The sequence below is a fragment of the Triturus cristatus genome, chromosome 11, assembly GCF_964204655.1.
Source record: "Triturus cristatus chromosome 11, aTriCri1.1, whole genome shotgun sequence".
In the NCBI taxonomy this organism is placed as follows: Eukaryota; Metazoa; Chordata; class Amphibia; order Caudata; family Salamandridae; genus Triturus; species Triturus cristatus.
The window spans coordinates 644,712,096-644,727,055 of NC_140594.1; the positions used below are offsets into that span (position 1 = coordinate 644,712,096).

The 14,960-nt window shown below is 48.9% G+C and overlaps 1 protein-coding gene across 2 annotated transcripts in view; it reads right to left on the reverse strand.

Moving 5' to 3' along the window:
* PASK (PAS domain containing serine/threonine kinase) overlaps window positions 1–14,960 on the reverse strand; it is a 1,318,755-nt gene that overhangs the window by 1,288,322 nt on the left and 15,473 nt on the right. For both annotated transcript variants that reach the window (XM_085634144.1, XM_085634145.1), the window contains exon 2: window positions 7,562–7,809. In XM_085634144.1, the coding sequence (XP_085490270.1) occupies window positions 7,562–7,809 (248 nt within the window). The remainder of the gene's footprint in view (window positions 1–7,561; window positions 7,810–14,960) is intronic.

Below are 14,960 nucleotides of genomic sequence, written 5' to 3' on the forward strand. Positions count from 1 at the left end.
CCAGTAAGGCAAGAACGGAGGTAGGTCGAGTCGTTACTCCCTGGGCCGTGTCTTGCCCCATCGTCACCTGTGAAGGACCCGGAAGCTCTACCGGTCAACCATTGAGCTTCGCTTTTTGACTCGGCTGAGTCAAAGCGCAGTGGCGCTTTTGCTGGTTGGAGTCGTAACTCCCAGCCCGACCAGAGATACAGGGACTGCCAGCTGTCACGCACACCAGGAGGTGTTTGCCGCGTTACAGACTCGGAAGTCCACAGGATCGATCGAGCGGCTGCTCTCGGTTCAGTCTTCTTACTTTTGATTGGGGTATCGGTGACGCATCACCAGGAGGTGACTCCGCGTCCCGGTGCAGTCTGAGGAAGAGGTTGAGCGGCTGCTCCCTTCAGGTAGAGACCCCGGCTGGGTGTTTCCCTGACTCCTCGATTCTCCCCAACACTCTTCGTGCCCCTCACAGCCTACCGATTGGCATTGTCGGCCATTTCATTTCTGCCCTCTGTTGGCATACGCCGGGACCGGCGTATATGCAGAGGACGGTTAGGACCATCCGTGCGGTGGGCTGGTAACGTACATAGCCTGGAGGATTCCAGTGACTATAACTTTTGTTTATTCTTAGTGTTATTTGTGCCTTCATTAAAATAACTTACCCTTCACAAGTGGTTGCGTCCTCATTATCGTGTCTGTTAAACGATCCTGAGACGTTCAGGGCGTTACACCTTTCAATAAGGAGACATGAAATACGGGGTGAATTTTCAGTTGAGTAAGTATCTTCAACCTATAGGTTACAGAATTGAACTTTTTCTCTACTGGGAAAGGACCTATGAAGCAGGGCTGCAATTTCCTATACCCTTTTAATTTCAAATTCCTGGTGCTAAGCCAAACCATACTCCCAATGGAATAATCATTCTCTGGTCGCCTTTTCTTATCAGCATGGTGTTTGTACACCTCTTTTGATTTCTCTAGCTGTTTCATGGGTTTCATTTAAATGTTGGACAAATTCTTTTACTGCTGGAACTGAAATTTCACTAGTACTAATCCTTAAGTTTGGGTGTCGCCCATAATTTTAGCGGAATGGAGAATGACCTGCGGAACTATTCTGGGAGTTATTGTGTGCGAACTCGGCTGCCCAGAGAAGATCCGGCCAGTCCCCTTCCTCATCTAACAAAAACAGCCTTAGGTACTGCTCTAATTCCTGATTTGCCCTCTCTGTCTGCCCATCAGTCTCTGGGTGGTAGCTAGTGGAATATCTAGTTTCTATATTCAACCCTTTGGTAAAAGCCTTCCAGAAATGGGACAGGATCTGAGTGCCACGATCAGAAATGAGAACCTTAGGAATTCTGTGTAACCTTACTACATGTAAACCAAACTGTGTGGCCAATTCCTTAGCATTAGGAGTGACCTGCAAAGGGACAAAGTGGGCCATCTTGGTAAAGGCATCCACAAAAACCAGGATCACACTGTAGCCCCGAATGGATGGTAGGTCCACAATGAGGTCCATGGTCACTGTATGCCAGGGATGCGGAGGCATGGGCAGTGGTTGGAGTAACCCCTGGGGGGACTGTCGTGTCGGTTTCCCCCCCCGAGCACAAATCCCACAACCTAACACATGTTGCTTGATGTCTCTTGTCATTCTTGGTCACCAGAATGGTCTCTTCGCCAGTTCTTCAGTCTTGTTTATTCCTTTATGACCAGCCATGGGGTGATCATGACATTCATGCAAAACTTGCTCTTGTAACTCGGTATAAACAAGGCTCCACCTTGGTAGGGCAGACCATTTCGGATTTCGAGACAGATCTTCCACAACCCATTGCTGTAATTCTTCTGGCGAAAGAGACTCTCTTACTTTATCCTTCAAAGTTTCGTTGGTAATGGCTCCTACTATCTTTGATTTTGGAATGATCTTCTGATCATCTATAATCATTATTTATTCTTTTGTGTCCAATCTGGACAAGGCTTCCACCTTGCCGTTTTTGCTTCCAGGCCAATAGGTGATCACAAAGTTGTAGTCTGCAAAATACAGAGACCATCTGAGTTGACGTGGCGTTCGGGTTCTTGCCGACTTCAGGAATTGCAAATTTTTAGGAACAGTATAGACCGTCACTGTATGTCGGGCTCCCAATAGTCCACTCCCTGAAGGTGTATTTAATTGCTAACAGCTCCTTCTCCGTGATTGTATAGTTTATTTCAACTGAGAGAAGTTTTTGAGAGTGGTAAGCCACCGGGTGTAGCTGGCCTGTCTTCTTATGCCTCTGGGAAAGGACTCCTCCAATTGCTTGATCCGACGCATCAGTTTCCACATAAAAAGGCTCAGCTGGATCAGCATGGAGGAGTATAGGCACTCAAGTAAAACTCTTTTTTAAAGACTGAAAGGCAGTCTCAGCTTTGTCCGACCAGAAAAAGGGAACACCTTTTCGTATAAGATGAGTTATCGGAACCACCTTTTGAGAAAAGTCTTGAATAAATCTCCTGTAGAAATTTGCAAATCCAATGAATCGCTGTATCTCCTTTACTGTCGTAGGAGAAGGCCAGTCTAAAACTGCTTTGATTTTTTGTGTATCCATGGTGATCCCCTCTGGAGATAGGACAAAACCGAGAAAATCTACTGAGCGGACATTGAAAGCACATTTTTCAAGCCTGACATACAGCAGTTTTTCTTGCAGCTTTTCTAGGATTCCTCTGACATGTTCTTGATGTTCTTCCACTGACTTTGAGTAGATCAAAATGTCGTCTATATAGACAATGGCGCACTTGTCCATAAACTACCTCAGAATGTCGTTTATAAAATACTGGAAGGCTGCCGGGGGCGTTACAAAGACCATAGTGCATAACCTGGTACTCATACAAGCCAAATTTGGTCCTGAATGCGGTTTTCCATTCATCACCCTCTCTAATCCGGATCAGGTGATATGCCCCTCTTAGGTAGAGTTTAGTATAAATCTGGGCCCCTTTAACCTGATCAAGGAGCACAGAGATCAGAGGCAATAGGTACCTGTTCTTGATGGTGATTCTGTTCAAGGCACGGTAATCTATACAGATCCTTAGATCGCCCTCTTAGGCACAAAGAATAACGGCGAAGAGACTGGGGACTGTAAAGGCCTGATGAACCCATTCTTCAAATAGGTCTGAATATATTCTTTCAAATATCTGTCCTCTTTTTCTGTCAAGGCGTAGATTCTGCTGAACGGGAGGTTGGCCCCTGGTGGGAGCTCGATCTTACAATCGTAAGGCTTGTGAGGGGGCAACTTCTCGGCGTCGACCTCGCTTAAGACGTCTTTGTAGTCCTGGTATACTTCTGGGACTTCTTTGGTACGTATCACGCACACAGATGCTCCAATCTCACTCAAGCAAGCAGCTAAGCTGAACTCCTTCACTTGATCCTTGCCATGATAACAAAACTCTTTGCAATAATCTGAATTCATTTTAATTGATCTTTTCTCCCAATCAATTTGAGGGTTGTGTTCTGTTAACCATGGGAGTCCTAGCATCAGTTGGAACTGTGGTGCACCAATCAAATTAAATTGTAAGCTTGTAAGACGGAACAGTAAACCTTTTCAGACAGAGCAAAATGGAAGTCCCGTTTGAGGAGGCTACTGCCTTCCAGTGCTCAGAGATAAGTATGCAGTTAGTTAGTCCATGAGATCAACGAGAAAAGTAACAAGCATTGGCATAGCCAATAGGTCTCGCCTTTGGGACCTCATAAGTGTCTAGCCATGCAACAGTTGATGTTGTTGCACCAAGGATATTGTGCTGCATAACTTAAATACTTATAAGGTCCCAAAAGCGAGACCTATTGGCTATGCCAATGCTTGTTTACTAAATGCCATGACCGGTTCTCCAATGTATGCCAGAAGTTTAAGACAGCTGCCTGTTCGACAGTTGCATCTATGATGGAGCATCCAAAATTTAAGAAAAAAATGAAACTGCAGTGGGTTGCACGTAACCGATCTCATATACTGAAAAAAATACACCTAGCAGGGTGAGGCCCAAGGTGGGCAGGGTGTCAAGAGTCTTACTTGAAGTTTTCCTGGTTCCTCACAGAAGCAGAATGAAGTATTTTCCCAATGCCTCCCTGAGTTCCCCTCCACGCTCCCCAAGAGTATTTCCAAGGAGAATGAAGGAATGGGATAAAGAAGAGACAGCTTTGTCTTCTAGTCTTGGGAGTCCTTTCTGAACCGCCACTTTTCGTGCTTATTGCGCAGTTTTCAGTTTGGGCACTGCAACACAAATAACACCATTACTAATTCTAAAACAATCCTTGCTAATCTTTTATGTATGTTCTACCACTAGTATTACGTACCCCTGGAAGACTGAGCTATTGCCTCTCTTCTATAAATTGGGTTGCACAGGTTTTTTCTCACTTCTTATCACCTTTAATAATTTAAAACAATTACTAATGTCTGAACATGCCAAGCTTATTTTTCTATGGATGTGTTGTAACTAACTCTTACCTACCAATTACTTATAGCGCAGCGTCTTCTAATTGAATAATCCTAAATGAGTGAACTCTATAGCTGAAGGAATACTCTATAACCTTCTAGATTCTGAAGTAAAGATAATTAACTAACACCTTATTTTGCAGGTTCACGGAAATAGTGATTAACAAGTGGAACAGGAATTTCTGGAAATGCTCTCTATACATTTTAAACCACAATTATATTTTGCTTTCTGACTTGGTACTTGTGTGAGTGGAAACTTCTGTGTCTTCAAGGCGAGTCGCTCAGAAATGTGACCGGAGGGTTGCGAAGGTCACTTAGACTTGAGCAATAAATATTCTAAATGCTTTCTAAGAGGCCCAACGCAGGTTTATTAATTCTAACCCTACCGTCGAACGACGAAACGTGAAAACTAACCTACTCTAACTCTAGGAAACACGGAACGCACTGGAAACTCTCCTCCCACCAATGGCTCTAGTGAAGTGTAATCAGCTGTGGGTGAGCGCGAGCCTTAAGCGTTGCTCAGGGTCTCAAGCTCAAAGTCTGGAAGCTGAGGTGCTGACCTAAGCGCAACTGGACATCTTTGAGGAGAGTAAATGTAACAGCTCCGTCCAAGACCAGCAATGTCCTTTTCTACTAATAGCAGAGGTAGCACCTATTAAACAAGCATTGTTGGGTCTTTTGACATGGGTCCTGACACAGGGTGAGGCTAAGCTGGACTGAAGGTGGGAGGCGGGGGGATTAAAAAATAACCGCCACACATATTCAACATGGTTTACTAATCCTTAGCCACACCATTACATTTCAATACATGTCATGTTCTGGTCATTTGGACAGCGCACATTCTCACTGCTCCATTAGAATCTAACACTCTTTATTTACTGTCTGTGTGCATCTCTTGTCTTTCATCAACAGAACTGTTACTTTAAGAAACTATAGTATGTGGAAACGGCTGCCTTACAAAACACATCACTGAATGTATAAAGATTCTACTAATCAGGTGAGCTTGGTTTCTCTCCTAGAACTGGATTGTAGCAGATGTCAGAAAAACAGAGGGGAGCAAACCCTACAGCAGTGGCCCACAGTCAGGGCTTAATATGTGCCGGTGTTTGACAGTGGTGGGCAATGTCACTCATTTTTGGGGGCCGAGACTTATATTTAATCATCTGATTTTGACCCGAGGTAAGGGAGACAGAGAGCGAAAGAGAAAAGGGATGAAGGTGAAGGATGAGGAGATTAAAAAATAGAGGCAAATGGAAAAAGCGAGGACGCAAAAGAACCAACAAGAGTGAGATAAAGAAAGTGAAGTGTAGGGTGTGGAAGAAAAAGCAATGCTGCGAAATCAAAACCAGAGAACCCTGGTGCTCAGAAGCCTCCGGCCCTTGGCAGCATGGAGCAGCTGCACACAGTAATGATCATGCCATCGGCACTCTTTTGACACATCTGTCATCCCTGCTTCAGGGTAAACTGCAGCAAGTATTCCCCGACGAAACAAACATTGACATAGGCAATATGTCTAGATTTAATGAGCTGGCGCAAGAGAACCTCTACCCACACCACTCATCGGGGCTGCAGTAAATTGGAGAGGTCACATCTCACCCTTCCGGTGGCTGTTCCACCCGAAACCACAACGGCCATTTCACTGAAGGGGCTAGGTGGGTTAGTGCACCTACTGCAGAGGATGGTGTGTGTGATTGTCTAACCTATACAAGTTTCATATCACAGATGTCACTCTCGATACACGTACACTGCTAAGGATGAAAAAAAAGAGTGCCACTGAGTTTCTATCTTAATGTACGTTTATTACAGCGCTTAGCGGTCCGTCTTCTTCTTGCATGCTTCAGCGTTATGGGAAACAATTAGCTTAAGGACTGGCTGCACCTCACTGTGAGATTGGAAGCATTAAATCGAATTGCATTTCCTTAGGAAACCGGGTGGCTCACTGACTTGAACGGTTGCTGGCAAGGCCAACTCAATCATTCATCCTTGCCCGGTATAGGGATATGCTTGAATTTAACGTGATAGCGCAAGGAAAACTGGGTTAGCCCTTGAGAGCCAAAGACATTTAAAGCAAACAGCGGTCAGTATTGGAGACCCGACCTTCATTACAATCCGGTTTTTGTTTCAATACAAACATAGCCTTCTTCTATCACTTCTATGATATATAAAGTCTCACATAATTACAATGAAGGGTCTCTTGTTACCAGAGCTTCCCTTCACATAGAAACACAAAGACTGTAACAAATGTTTGTTTCCATGAGAAACAAACATTGGCTGAATGAGAGGCTCACTGCAGCTCCGTACATGTTACTGTGGGAATGGAGAGTTAAGGCAGGGTGTGGTGGGGGAGAGAATGGACAGGGCAGCGGAAGCAATTATGTGCAAGAGAAGGGCATGAGGTGGGATGCTGCGGACGTGATGGTGAGCGTTTTCATAGCCGTGCGAGATTTGAGCGGCCCTCTTGGGTCAGGCTGCCCCAATCTAAAGGGACACAACAGAAGGGGCAACGTAAAGGCATGCTTACACACATGTCCTGACTAAACAAGAAAAAAACAGATGGCCCCTGCGCGTGCGGATGCGAAACGAAAACAAGAAAAAAGCAAGCTAATTGGAGAAACAAACGGCGCGCCGCTGCCAATTAAAAACATACAGCACCGGCCGCACTGCTGCTCGCTCCCGAGCTCCCTAGGCCAGGGGAGAGAGAAGGCGGGACATGCACCCACCTTTTGCCAATTGCGTGCTGTCTTTCTTAGGAAGACGCACGCAAAGGCCAATAGCAGTGAGGGGAAAAAAAAAGCACACGCACGAGCATGTGGTCTTGAGTTGAAAGTCCTTACTAGAAGCCTTGCAGCGCATGCACGCTAGCTCAGGCGAGACCTAAAAAGGGCATGCAATAACAGTGTGAGAATAGCAGCAGATTTCAAAGCAAATGAGTCTATGTTGTAACTACAGGCAGGTGAAAAGGTAGACTAGTTGAGCCATGTGGTTATGAGCAGTCCTCAGTAGCTAGGGGTCAAAAGTTTAATGTAAAACTAATATTCTACTGCTGTCCTGGAGTGGAGCAAGCCCCAGTGCTAGATAGCCCAAAAATCGGTGTAATCCCAAATAAATGGTTAGCTGTAAAGATTCTGCACCTGAGAGATTCTGCTTGTTCCAGCGCTGGTCATTTAGCGGTCTCCTCCAGCTCCTGTGCTTCTGGACTCTGGGGAATGTTTTGCTAAGCTCATAGGAATCGCTAAGGCTAGAGCTGCTCCATCCCTTCTGTTCTGGGTCACTCTGCTTTCCTGAAAGAATAGACACTGGGGAAAGGTGCAGGATTTCTTGAGAAGTCACTACCATGGAGCTCTCCATGACTGTGCGCCACCACTCTCCACTGGAGCTGCTGAAAAAATAAAGGAAACATCAGGGGCAAGCTGGCACACAATCTATAAATCACTGTTGGTAGTGTAATCACTGTGTGACACCACTCCCCACTAGTACTGCTGAAAGAATAAAGGAAACTTCAGGGGCAAATTGGCAAACATTCTCTAAATCACCTCTGGTGGTGAAGATGTACACAAATGCTAATTATGTACCTCTGCCCAATGAAACATTTGCCAAGTGAGAACTTGCGTTCTGACTCAGTCAAAATACAGGGTCAAATATCGCAAAACTGCAGAGAGTGTATAAATGTTCCCATTGGCAGTCTGCTGCTGATAAATGTTATTGTCAGAAAAAACATCCAGCACAACTGAACAAAATTCTTGCCAGTCTAAGACTGTGTCTGAACGGTGTAGAATTCAATTACCATTTTTTTAAAATTACAACAAAACTAATCATTTAATCCTAACACCCTACACGGCAGAAGCCTGGATAACATTTTAAAAAGCAATCAGTACCCCGAAGGAGCAGTCCTTCCTCTAATTGCCATGTTCTTAAGCTTAGTTTGGGGGGAGGGGGGTGGGTGAGGGGTTTTGTAAGGGGTGGGGTCGGGGTGTAAGGGGATCGCAGTACATTTTTTCTATGCTCTCTTGCACTTTACTCCTCATACTCTTCTTATTAGTCTTTTTCTTTAACAACTCTGTTTATTGAACATAAAAATGTGGTCATATTACACAGCTTCATGTCTCACAGAGTATAGTTGCATCAGTTTACACATGTGTCGGTACATTCTCTTCAAAGTAGCGGGCAGAGTTACATAACATACATTGTAATTTACACTGTACAGTGGTCCTCTGGTGACGAGATAGCCGTTGGTTCACATATCCCCCCCCCCCGGTATGCATTCCACTTAGTCCAAATCGCCACCCATTTTTTGGGACACCCCCGTGCAACGTATACGGTTTTCTCGCGGATCATGCACCAGTCCATATCTTTCTTCCATTTCTTTAACGTAGGTGGCGCGGCGGCCCCCCACAGTTGCGCTATGTTGCATTTTGCCACCGTCTGCCCAAGTGTGACCCACAACCTCCCGTGCACGGTTAAATCTGTGGGCTCCCACACATTCAGAAGGCATCCCTTGGCCTCAGGCAACAATGGCACCCCCCACACTGGACTCTTAACTTTTAATGTGCACCGCCAGAAGCCATGAATTACTGGGCACTCCCAGAGCACGTGTAGGAATGCACCCTGCCCTCCACAGCCCCTCCTGCAAAGCCCGTCAGTACTACTCCCCATGTGGATCAGCTGGGTCCCCGATAGGTAGACTCTATGTAAAATGCTGTATTAGTTTTAACTTTGCCGATATAGCCACCTCCTTGGGTGAGGAGAGCGCCTCCTGCCATTCCTCATCGTCCACTTCCAGACCATCCCTTGCCCATTTCTCCCTGAGTGCCGCGAGGGGTTCAGGGGTGTGATGGATAAGCTTTTTGTATGTGAGAGAAATACATTTGTCTGGCAAATGCCCATCAAGCAGTCTATCCTCAAGTGGGGACGCCTCAGGGAGCCCCATGCCGGGTCGGATGGTGGCCTGCAGGGCATGCCTTATCTGTGTATAACGGAAGTGTTCTGACGTCGCCATTTCGTACGTCTGTTGCAGTGTAGCAAACGTCACCACTCCATCCCGCCCCCACAAGTCCCTAATGTGCGAAATGCCGATGAGGTCCCATTTTGCAAAGCCTTTGCTACGCCCCAGAGTACCCAGCTGCTCTGTATCCCAGAGGGGGGTTGCTAATGTAAGTTTATTGGCCCATCCCAGGGCTTTGGTGGCCACGTGCCATATCTGGACTGCGTGTTTAGTGGGGCCAGTGAGCTGATACCTAGTAGGTCTGGAATATAGGGCTCTCGTGAAGTCACCCCCCGGCAGCAACCACCTGTCCATTCCGTACGCTGGGTCTTCTCCACTTCCGTACTGGCATTGGTTATTGCAGCCAGTTGCGCTGCCCAATAGTATTTCCTGATGTCTGGAAGGGCTATACCTCCATCATACCACCCCAATGTGAGCTTGCCTAGCGCAATTCGGGGCCTACTATCCCACAATAGGTCTCTCTGTAAGGACTCGACCTCCCTAAAGAACGCTTGCGGTACCATGTCTGGGTAGCTTTGAAGGGCATAGAGGAATCGAGGCAAAGCCATCATTTTGAAGAGGGCCGCTCTCCCAAGTAGGGACAGGGGCAACTTCTTCCAGACCTCTACATCTCTTCGGAGCCTTTGCAATGGAGGTATCAGGTTTTTGTCGTATCGTTTCTTGCCGTCAGTGGTTATGAATAACCCTAGGTAGCGGAAACCGTCCTCCGCTATCTGAATTGTGCATTCTCTTGGGAGGGAGGGGGCTGTTCCGTGGAGCATGTAAATCAATGACTTGCTCCAGTTAATACGAAACCCAGAGTTTCTTCCGAAACTGGCGAATATGTCTAACACCACTCGTATGGAACGCGCCGGGGAAGATAGATAAAGCAGTATATCATCCGCATATAACGAGATCCTATCCTCCCAGCCCACCGGAGTCCACGGATGGCCACATCCCTGCGTATCCAAGCCGCAAGCGGTTCAAGAGAGAGAGCGAATAGCAACGGCGACAGAGGGCAGCCCTGTCTCGTACCTCTACCCAGCGTGAATATCTCTGACGTCTTGTTGTTGACTGACACTTTCGCAAGCGGTTCGGCATATAAGAGGCGCACCCACCCTATAAACTTGGGCCCAAAACCTAATTTCTTTAGCACTGCAAAGAGGTAAGCCCATTCAAGGGTGTCGAACGCCATGGTTGCATACAACGAAACCACCATGGCGTCCTCTTGGATACCGGGGCTACGCCCCAGAACTCCGTGAAGGCGCCTAAGGTTGAGGGCAGTATTGCGGTGAGGCATGAAGCCCGACTGGTCAGGGTGCACGAGTTTGGTGATGACAGTACGGAGCCTGTTGGCTAAGACTTTGGCTAGTATTTTGGGTTCCGCGTTAAGGAGTGATATAGGTCTATACGATGTGCACTCCTCCTTTGGTTTTCCTGGTTTGGGAATCGCAACCAGAGTGGCTAAGCGCTGATCTTTAGGTAATATCCCCTTCTTCTGACTATCATAGTACATGGCTTTCAGATATGGCGCTATCCTATCTGGTTTAAGCTTGTATAGTTCGATAGGGAGGCCATTGGGTCCTAATGCCTTACCCACCTTGAGATCACCTATAGCTTTGATTAGCTCTTCTGACGTGAGATCGTCTTCCATTTGGTCTCGTTCCCGGTCTGTTAGGGTGGGCAGCTGAATGTCTGCTAAGAAGTCAGTGGAGTCGTCCTCCGTGAGGTCAGACTGTCTCCGGTACACTCGCTCAAAGTACAAGGCAAGCTCTCTCGCTGTGTCGCCCGGTTAGGATGTTACCCGAAGTGCTCATGAGCTCGGGCACCACCCGTTGCTCCCTTTCTTTTTTATCCAGCCAAACTATGAGTTTGCCCGCCTTGTCGCCCTGGTCATATATACGCCCGTCCCTGTCACGAGCAAGGGTTTTCGCCGCTTCTGTAGCGATGGCTTTATATTCTGCTGCCCTGATTTGCAATTGGTGGGAGCTCTCATCATCAGGGTCCCGGCCAATTCTCTCCTCTAGTCGCTTGATTGCGCGCTCAATATCAGTCAGTTGTTTTTCTTTTTCTTTACGCCTACCCGCTATGAGTGAGAGGGCCTGCCCCTAAGGACTGTCTTGAATGCCTCCCACAGAGTGAACAGTGAGTCCACCGTGCCTTCATTATCTATAAAGTATTACTCAAGGACTTGTACCAGTGTTGCTCTAATCTCTGGGCTTTTAAGGTGCCATGGGTTTATCGGCACTAAGCCTCCGATTCTCTTGTCCCCTATTGTGAGGTGGGCCCATATTGGTGAGTGGTCCGAGATGCCCCTAGGTAGGTGTGTAATTTCCGTCGTAGTCATCTCCGTCTGTACCGGGGCAAGAACGTAGTCAAGTCTAGACAGGGTATTGTGTGCTCCCGATAAGAAAGTGTACCCTCTGCTGGTGGGGTGGTGTTTTCGCCAGATGTCGACAAGGCCAAAGGCATCGATGAATTGGGGGAGCCACTGTTGTCCCACTCCTATATTCCGCGGAGGATGCCTATCCCAATCCCCGGAGACCACAGAGTTAACATCTCCTCCAATCACGAGGTGCCCCATAGGTAGGCCTAATAAAAAGGGACCCAGATCTTTATAGGATTGTGCTTGCAAACCTGGCGGAATGTATACTGCAACTAATATGAGTGTGCAGCCCTCCCATTGTCCTGCGACCGCGACGTAGCGCCCTAACGGGTCCGCCCATGAGCGTTGAACCGCAAAGGGGAAAGTGTGGCGCACCAGGATCCCAGTCCCTCTGGACCCCGTTGTGAACCCCGCATGTGTTACCATTTTGTAACCCCACCTGTTGAGTGCCTTACAGGTGTTTCCCATTAAGTGTGTCTCCTGTAGTAGTGCGACGTCAGGGGACTGTCGTTTAATGTATTGCAGCACAATACTTCTTTTTATTTTGTCCCCCAACCCGTTAACGTTCCAACTTATAATTTTAAGACTTTTATCCCACTGCAAGTGTGTCGTGGAAAACAGGGTGTACGGCGTCCTTCAATATTCAAGTATCCCGACCGTGTGTCTGATGCTGTATATGTACTTGACCAACAACAACCCCCACTACCTCCCTTCCCCTCCATTCTCAACGACCCAACAAATACGAACCCCACACATTCCAACCCCAACATCTCCGCCCCCCTCCCTGCTACCCTGCCACGTAGGTTCCAAACTACCCACATCCCCAACCAGCAGAGTGCCTATCGCCCTAGTTCGTGAACAACTATGTCTTGGGGAAGTGGATAGCAGCCGATCCCGGCCGCCCAGGCCCTTTTCCCGTGGTGAAATGAGTGTTTGCCAGGTGGGGAATTAAGAGCTACGTCTGTGCACCCCTATAGTGTCCGTCTCCGCATTAAGCGGTGCATCCCCTTCGGTAGTATGTATCTCTGGCTCGGCCATGCATCTGCTCTTTCCAGTGTTTTAAATTAACCTTCAGGGTTGTCCTGTGATCGCTTAGGAACCAGGGCCCACCCCCTATTGCCCCCTTGGATAGCATCCCCCCTTTTGTACATTACGATTTTGGAGTCTTCTTCAAAGCGGAGAGCAGAAGGCTTATGGGTCAGAGTCTTGGTTTGGCGGAGCCCGAGCCGGACTGCTGGACCGGGATCTCCATGTGCGTTCTGCACGTAGTCCACGTGCAACCTCGTCTCCCGCTGAGGTTACCCTTCGCTTCTCAGGTTCCATCCCTCTCATGGTATGTCTGGTGCACTTTCGAAGGTTCGCTTTCTCTTCCAGCCAGTCCTGCACCTCCTGAGGGCTTGTGAAGAAGAGTGATTTTCCGTCCACAAGAATTTTCAGCTTCGCCGGGAAGAACATCATGTATTTGATCCCGCGTTGCCACAGGGCGGCTTTCACCCCTTCAAAGGACCTCCTCTCTTGTTGGACCTTAAGAGTGAAGTCTGGGAAGAACCGGATAGTAGCATTCTCGTATTGCACGTCCCCCTTGACCCTTGCGGCCTGTAGGATGGCATCCCGGTCTCTATAATTCAGGATTTTTGCAATGATCGTTCTGGGAGGTGCCCCCGGTTTCGGGAGCAGCGCTCTGTGCGCTCGTTCCACTGTGAAGAGCGAGGAGAGTCTTTGTGGTTTGAGGTGATTTAATATAAAGGTCCTCCAGGAAGAGGTCTACACTCGGCCCCTCCAGTCCTTCCGGAACCCCCACCACTCTAACGTTACTGCGAAGGGAGGCCTTCCTGGTCCTCGAGCTTCGCCGCCATTTGGCGGTGTTGGTGGGTCAAAGCATTTATTTTCTCCTCCAGCCTTTTAGTGGATGTCTGAAGTTCAGGGACGTTTGATTCTGTTTCTTTGACCCGTTCCGTTGTTTTCTGCATATCAGCCCTCATAAGGTTCATTTCAATTGACATCTTGTCCATTTTTGTTTCGAGTGTGGTCCCCAAACTTGTAATGGCCGCCATGATGGACTGCAACGACGGCTCCGACTCCCCTTGTCGGCCATCCTGCCCCTCTTCGGACGTCTGGGACACTTTAGGGATCGCGTATTGGTCTAGCTTGTTGGCTTGCACCGAGGAGCTGTGTTTAGGCCTCATGCCTGTACCGGGGCCGGTGGCCGGCTTCCTTCTGCGTCCCGGCCTCCCCAGTTCCCGCCTTCAGGCCCCTTCAGGAGCAGGTTCACCGCCGATACAAGTCCAGGCCGCTCTCCGTCTCCACTAATCCAGGTATGGCGTCGCTATCGGGTTTACCAGCTCTCCACGGTTGTTCCACCAGCGGGCTACGAGTGGGCGGTCCTCTTGCCTCCTCCTACCACTTTGGCGCCGCACCGGAGGATTCCCGGCGCAGGTGTCCGCCACGTTCCCGCCGTCCGGTCCGGACGCTGGGTTAAGGTGTCAGGCCAGTGTGTGCTTCCCGGCATCAGCCGCTCCGCGTCAGTTGGTCCACCACCTGCTCCTCCTCCGCCCCCGACTTGAGCCGCGACGCTGACTGATCACTACCACGCTCATGTCTTCTCAGGAAATCTGGGGGCCCTCCGGCGGCCCCACCACTGCCACGCCGTGTCTCCTTCGCTGTGCAGCCCGCCAATCTAGACCAATGGCTCTCGCGCAGGCTTTCGGTCGGGCAACCCCTTCTGTCTAGAGCGAGTGTGCTCCCACCAGGCGGTCACCATGTAGCCTCTTCAATGGTGTGCCTCATGCAACCCCACCGCTCTGTTTGTAATGAATGTGGGATCCCTCCACCGCAGGCGCCGGTTGTTCCCTTTCCGCTCACCCAGTGCAAGCCAGGTCGCTTTATCACAGGTTGTAGTCCCAGTTATCGCAGTTTCGCCCCGGAGCGGCCTTTAGGGGAGCTGTGTGGGGCTCCTCACTGCCACCTCGCTACCATAGATCATGCGGTGGGCCGGGGAATGAGCCGTCCGGCCAGTCTGGTGCACATCCGGGACACTCTGGCACATGCCGCCCCTGGGCCCTCCAGCGGCTAATCACGCACCCCCGGGCGCAGATCACAGCGCGAGGGGGGTGCAGGGCAATTCTCGTCAGTCCGTTGCTGCCCGCCGTGGGCCGACGAGGCC